At 35.2% G+C, this 7,376-nt stretch overlaps 1 protein-coding gene across 1 annotated transcript; it reads left to right on the forward strand.

The window, feature by feature from the left end:
- The first annotated feature begins 230 nt into the window (after positions 1-230).
- On the forward strand, positions 231-6,814 carry Cyp7a1 (cytochrome P450 family 7 subfamily A member 1). Its single transcript, XM_027932913.2, has 6 exons — positions 231-310; positions 1,543-1,783; positions 2,620-3,206; positions 4,232-4,362; positions 5,707-5,882; positions 6,515-6,814. Exons 1-6 carry the CDS (start codon positions 231-233, stop codon positions 6,812-6,814), a joined length of 1,515 nt encoding a protein of 504 aa, XP_027788714.1.
- The last annotated feature ends 562 nt before the right edge of the window (positions 6,815-7,376 follow it).

Raw genomic sequence — 7,376 nt, forward strand, 5'->3', positions numbered from 1 at the left:
GATTGTTTTGGAACCTCTTCTGACACTATGGACTTAGTTCAAAGGTTAGTTAATACCCCCCTCTTTTTTCTTTTTTCTAATACGATGAACAAATGATTGATTGTTTGCTTTGGTCATACAAGTTTAAGTTATTGGGTATAAAAAGAATAGTTTGAGTCTCTGTTCAGGGACCTCCTTATCTCTCAAATCATAGATTCTCCTTCTTTGGAGATTTTCATTAGGTTTGCAAAATGATAACCATATTTTTGATCTGGGGAATTGTTTTAACAATGTGCTGTTATTTATGGCTTATTTTTGGAATAAGGAGAAGGTAAGGAAAGTTTTTTTGTTCTTTAAGTTATCTTTTAGTTCATTTATCTGATGTTCTTTTACTATACAATAAATTATTATACAATATAATAAATTTGACTTTCTATACACAAATACTTCTTGATATTTTCACATTAAAATTTTAAGTGATATCTTTTTTTTTACTAAATCTAACAAAATACATTATAACAGTTTCCCTTTTTAGTATTGACACATACCAGTGGTAATATATATACTTTGTTAAACACAACTGAAAGAAAATTTGTAAGATCTTTGTGTGTGTTCAGGTGTACATGTACAGAGCAAGCCCAAGGGATACCAGTGGCATTTGGAAATCTGCAATGGAAAGGGTTTCTTTCTATCGCAAGGATTAGACAGGGACTCTGACTAAATAAGTGTTGTCTTTTCAGCTAGTTTTTGTGCACAGACTCAGCCAAAGCCTGGGCAAGAACGTAGAGCCCTAGTTAATCATTCTATTACTCTTTTTTTTTTTTTATGTCAATCAACCATGGTGATTGGGAAACTGTTAAATGTGTATATAACATACTTCATTTGTATGTTATCACTGACTTACAATTGATTCAAGAAATATAAATCCAGAGCCATACTTAACTTCTGAATGGTTCAAAGAGTAGTTAGGGGGAAGGCACGTAGATATTTTCTATTAAGTCAATCTCAAAACGAGAATAACCTCCAGCAGATCTTCAGCTCTGTGGACTGTTATGTGTTGTCTACCTTCTGCAAGTTTCTTCATTCTTTGAGGTACTTTAATGCAGTCCTGTTCATTTCCAGTTTCAATCAGATTACTCACCTTCACAATAAGAAAATGCCACTTCATATTTTGTTATCCTCTGAAGGACATTAGTTTATGCTGGAAGACAATAAGTTTACATTTTCTAGTAAAAACATTTAAGATAGCATGACAGAGCATTGCATTATAGTTAATGATCCTATAATGACAAATGACAAATTAGATGGATGACTTTAGTAATCATTTTCAACAATGTATCATGTGGTGACTAGGTTAATAAAATGTTCTATTTTAGTAAAAGAGCAGGGCCCCATCAACAAAAGAAGTACCTATAAACTGCAGAATTTTGAAATTCAGAGATAGAATTTTGAAATTCAGAGATAGAATTTTGAAATTTCAGAGGTAGAAATTTGAAAACCTGGCATATAAAAGTAACCAAAATATGTAATTTTCCATATCTGTCATACATTTGTGTCTTTCAGGAGAATGGGTGAACCACCTCTGGAGAATGGGTTGATTCCATACCTAGGCTGTGCTCTGAAATTTGGGGCCAATCCTCTTGAGTTCCTCAGGGCAAATCAAAGGAAACATGGACATGTTTTTACCTGTAAACTAATGGGAAAATATGTCCACTTCATTACCAATTCCTTGTCATACCATAAGGTGTTGTGCCATGGAAAGTATTTTGATTGGAAAAAGTTTCACTTTACTACTTCTGCAAAGGTAACTTATTTTGCATTTATACAGCATTCTGTTTATTTCCTATTTATTAATATATACGCCTATTTAGTAAGTTGTTTTTAGATTGCTGGATAGAAGTGTTAGAGAATTACCCTATTGTAGAGATTATTAGAAAAAAATACATCAAATTAGTTACAGCATCTTAGTATTACCTATTAAAAAAATCAAACTAGATATATATTTGACATTTGTTAACCAGATACTGAAAATGAAATAATAATTAAATGTTTTACTGAGGCAGATGGCACTGTTTCAATAAGACAGGTACAAACTCATCACATCAGTGATGTCTATATAACATGAAGAATACATGTGATGGAAAACTTCACATCCAACAGTTGCTTTGCCATATTCACACCACACATTCCATTTTGTTAAGAAACTCAACAGATATTTAAGCATCATTTAGATGTTATCTAAGAAAGTGTTTTAGAGGAAAAAAAATCAATACTTACTGAGTTATATTAGACAGTCTTTGCCACTAAGTAGCTGGAGGTGTGATTAACCTGCATCTACAAAGATATAACAAAGAATGAATAATAGAAATAATATTGATTAGTATCAAATTAGCGAGCAAATAAGTTCAGTAACAAGAAATAGATGACTGGGGTGGTCTGGAGTACTCTCACTGAAAAACTGAGATTTAAACTTAGCCTTAAAAGGAAAAATATGATTTAGTCATTTCTTTGCAAAGTACTATCAAATTGTATTTGAGGAGGTCAAGTAGAGAAGTATGAAAGCATCCAATGTATTTCTAAGTCATTCACTAACACGTGGTGAGTGTTCGTTAATTTTTTTCACGTTTTATTTCTTGTCAGGCTTTTGGGCACAGAAGCATTGATCCAAGTGATGGAAATACCACTGAAAACATAAACGACACTTTCATCAAAACCCTGCAGGGTCATGCCTTGAATTCCCTCACAGAAACCATGATGGAAAACCTCCAACTTATCCTGAGACCTCCATTCCTTCTTAAATCAAAGAGCAGTGCATGGGTGACAGAAGGGATGTACTCCTTCTGCTACCGAGTAATGTTTGAAGCTGGGTATTTAACTCTGTTTGGCAGAGATCTTACAAGTCAAGATGCACAAAGTGCCCTTATTCTAAAAAACCTTGACAACTTCAAGCAATTTGACAAAGTCTTTCCAGCCCTGGCAGCAGGCCTCCCCATTCATGTGTTCAAGACGGCTTACCAAGCCCGGGAAAAACTGGCCGAGGGCTTGAGGCACGAGAACCTTCACAAGAGGGACCAGGTCTCAGAACTGATCCGCCTGCGCATGTTTTTGAATGACACACTCTCCACCTTTGATGACCTGGAGAAGGCCAAGACCCACCTCGCCATCCTGTGGGCATCACAAGCAAACACCATTCCAGCGACTTTCTGGAGCTTATTTCAAATGATCAGGTGACTAGCCACTTACCTATTTATTTTCATATTCTGGTAGAAAGCCCAACTTCAACCATTTCACCTTTGGAGAAAAAGAAGCTTCATAGTACCTTCTCATGCCACCAATCAAGAATATAACTTATGCTTGTACGTGTTTAACATATACAGGCTCATTCAATGCTCCCAAAAGTGTGAACAGCAATTTGTAGAAGCAGTTTCAAAGAAAGGGGATGTCACTGAAGCCACAGGCCTCAGGTTGGCTGGCCCTGGGTCAATTCAGGCCACTGGCCCAGAGTCCTTGCTTTTAATCCCACGCTGTTGCTCATGACATTAACTTTAAGTCCACAAGTGCAGTCTTCATCATCATAAGACTATATTTTAAATGATTACTGACTGACATGGCTACATCTTATTTTGCTGACTTATTATTTGACCATAATAAGTTCACATATTTACAGTAAGTTTACAATACCAGTTTAGTATCAATATATAGGTAATGATAACCATACTTTATCATCTTCACACAAATACTTTTCATTCAAACCTTTCTGAAACTCATTTCACTTTAACTATGTAACACAGAACCCCAAGCTCACTGAGGCTCCAACAAAATTCCATGCACTAAAGTGAAACAGGCTTCACTTCACATTCCAAAATTTTAATGTAAATGAAAATGCCGAAATTTTGAGGTAAATTCAAATTTTCATCTGGAATGCAGCCAAAACTCTGTAATTGTTATCTTAGAGGCAATTTTTCTTCTAAATTACTGTTTATTCCTTATTAAAATTATTTGTTTATAGAGAACTGACCCAAATTTACTCTGATGTAACAAGGCCCTTTTAAGGCACAATTCTTGCCAAGATCCTAGGGCATCAACATAATTATAAATACGGTACAAATAAATGGGAGTATTCCTTTTCTACCGTCTCTGGTACCTTGATCACCTCAGTAAAAGAAGAGGAAAATGTCTATTTGCTTGCAGATCTCCGAGTATAAAAAATTTTATTTTCTCTGTGTTTTTATTTTATCTTAATTTTTAATAGGAATCCTGAAGCAAGGAAAGCAGCTACCGAAGAAGTGAATAAAGCACTGGAGAAGGCTGGTCAAAAAATCAGTTTTGAAGGCGATCCTATTTATTTGGATCAAATGCAACTAAATGACCTGCCAGTCCTAGGTGTGCTTGCTACTCTACATTCCTTCTACTGTGTCCTAACAGTCGACATATATCAGGCCCTTAAATGAGTTCTAGACATTATGCTAAATAATTTTATATGATTTGGCTCTTTTAATCCTCATCACTATCCTATAACTAGACATTATTGCTATTTCTATAAACCAAGAGAGGAAACTGACATCTAGAGGCTGAGCCCGGTGAGGGTGGAATGTGGGGAGCTTTGCATGGCAGCACTAATGGGTGACTGTTGGTAGCATACTCTCAATCACCACCCTATAATCATGTAGCTCTCATTATTCCTTTCACCGCTAATCTTACAGTTAGAGCAATCGTGTCACTCCTTTGCATGAAATAACAGGGGACAAAGTGCCTTCAAAAAAAAACCATAATTAACTAGATGGGTTGATTGGTGGTGTTGAATGCTATTTGATTTTTCTTCTTTTTGTCCTTCTGTATTGTATAGAAATACGAAAGTGCTATGTGTTTATAGTAAGAATGGTCTTTAAAAATGTTTTTCACTAAAGGAAAGAAACCAAGATATGCTTGAGGGGCAGTTTACCAGAAAGGAGAAGAAGAAAAGCTTAGGTTGACCTCTGCCCAACCTGGGAAGTTTAACATGTCATTTCTCTTTTGGGAGCCTTACTTTTCTCATTTGTAAAAAAAAAAAAAAAAAAGAGTTGACCTTGTGTGATTTTATACATAGTCATGTGATGAACCCCTACAACATGACAGTGAGGGAACTGGAGGCCAGGCTGGACTTTTCCTGAGAACTCTGTATTTTAGCTATTCTGTGTGTCCCTTTTATGCCTTTGCCCAGCAACAGAGCATCACCATACACTATCAAATAGTTTATGGATAAAAAAGAATTCTTGTAACCTGATTAATATGGCAAGAAACACCTGGAAAAACATTTCTATGTAAAAAATATTATCAGTCTCTTAAATCTCAAAAGTGGAAAACTTTGAATAATTCATATAAAATTGGTTATTAATTTTCCCAATTGTATTATCTGTTAAGTGTCACAGAAAAACAAGATTACTTTTCTTAAAAATGATAGAAATGTAGTCCCACTAATGACCAAGAAAGTTGTATCTTTGTAAAAAATTAACTTGGATGATCGGATCAAAAATATATTCAGACACAAGTGAGTCATTGATAACAGCCTAGTAGAGACAGAAAGAGAGCGTGGGAAGTTTTTCTCTGGTCAGCCTTCCATGTTTTGTTCATTTTCATGTTGTTGGATGTCAGAAGTGTTTCAAACTCTGCATTATATGGGTTTCAAATACTCAAATGGTTCTCTTTTTCATTCTCCTTTTGTCCCTTTCTTTCTTTTAAAATATTTAGATAGCATCATCAAAGAAGCTCTGAGGCTTTCCAGTGCCTCCCTGAACATTCGGACAGCTAAGGAGGATTTCACTTTGCACCTGGAGGAAGGTTCCTATAACATCAGAAAAGATGACATCATAGCTCTTTACCCACAATTAATGCATTTAGATCCAGAAATCTACCCAGATCCTTTGGTAAGTGACTGTTCATCAAAGTTCAGTATCAAAGGTAGCTATCCTATCTAAATAGGAAGGGCATTTACAATTTGATCATAGCGATTATCCCCTTAATTACATTAAATAGTCATATTTTGGAAAATCTGGATAGTAGCGTAGATTCCTGATTTTTTTCCCAGATATTTATTACCCCACACTGTATGCTAGACTGTATTTGCAGTAATGATAATAAAGCTGGCTCCTTTCTTTTTTCTTAAAATGTACTTCCTCCTAAATCCACAAAATTAGAGGTTAATGTGTGTGTGTGTATGTGTGTATGTTTGTGTGTGTGTGTGTGTGTGTGTGTGTGTGTATATATATATATATATATATATATTCCCCCCCCCCCCATTTGAAAGCTTCTTGCTGGTTCTGCCTGACAGAGGAGCTAGTCCCCAGGGAGGACTCAAGGTACCTTAAAGCTTTCTTGGTCCATCAGTTCTCATTAAGTTCCTGTCCCTTATTACTCTCAGTGAGTAGGGTATTTGCTAAATCACTAATGGATTGAATTAATAAAGAAAATTACTCTTTGGAGCTTCCAGGTCAAGAAAGAGATATGTTTATAAGTGCTATGTGTTTATGTGCTTGCTTGCTTTGTATTTTTATTGCAGACTTTTAAATACGATCGATATCTTGATGAAAATAGGAAGACAAAGACCACCTTCTACAGCAATGGTGTCAAGTTAAAGTATTACTACATGCCCTTTGGATCAGGAGCTACAATATGCCCTGGAAGATTATTTGCTGTCCAAGAAATCAAGCAATTTCTGATTCTGATGCTTTTATATTTTGAAATAGAGCTTGTGGAGAGCCATGTTAAATGTCCCCCTTTGGACCAGTCCCGTGCAGGCCTTGGTATTTTACCACCATTAAATGATATTGAGTTTAAATATAAACTTAAATATTTGTGAATATGTGGTCAGGAAAAGAGTACCTTAGATGATGTTATAGGACTGCCGAGCACTGTCATTGAAAAGACCTTTTGGACAAAAACATTTAAGGATGATGGAAGTTGTTTAGCATGTCCAGTCTGGTTCCAGATGCCATCTCAGACAGTTGCTAGTGAAAAGTCTAGAAGCACAATAAGATTTTCTCACTTGGATAAATCAATGGATGTTCATAAATCTGGGGACTGAATTTCATTACCTTCAGAGGAAAATACTTTTTTTTTCTCAAAATGATGATATTTTAATTGGCAGAATTTTTTCCTAAGGAAATTGCTTCATTTTTAAAAAAACCACTCACTAATTATGAAAAAAAAAGAGTCATATTCACGTTTTAGTGAAATGGCATTATTTTTTTACTAGATAGGTTCTTCAGGTGTGAGCATATAATATAAAGGGTACTTTAAATAATTATATCATGCTTTTTAATAAAAAAGGAATTTTTTTCAGCTTTCTGTATGTCCAGCATATCTCTACATTCATGGCTTTTGAAGTGATAATATTGGTATCCTGTAAACACTAAGGGTAG

The sequence above is a fragment of the Marmota flaviventris genome, chromosome 15 (assembly GCF_047511675.1).
Source record: "Marmota flaviventris isolate mMarFla1 chromosome 15, mMarFla1.hap1, whole genome shotgun sequence".
NCBI lineage: Eukaryota > Metazoa > Chordata > Mammalia > Rodentia > Sciuridae > Marmota > Marmota flaviventris.

What these genes read in the sequence shown, in the direction of transcription:
- Cyp7a1 (XM_027932913.2), top strand. Translation starts at nt 231, where the DNA reads ATGATAACCATATTTTTGATCTGGGGAATTGTTTTAACAATGTGCTGT. An exon ending in AGCTTATTTCAAATGATCAG is followed by an intron (nt 3,207 to 4,231) that starts GTGACTAGCCAC and finishes AATTTTTAATAG; the next exon opens with GAATCCTGAAGCAAGGAAAG. An exon ending in AAATCTACCCAGATCCTTTG is followed by an intron (nt 5,883 to 6,514) that starts GTAAGTGACTGT and finishes TTTTTATTGCAG; the next exon opens with ACTTTTAAATACGATCGATA.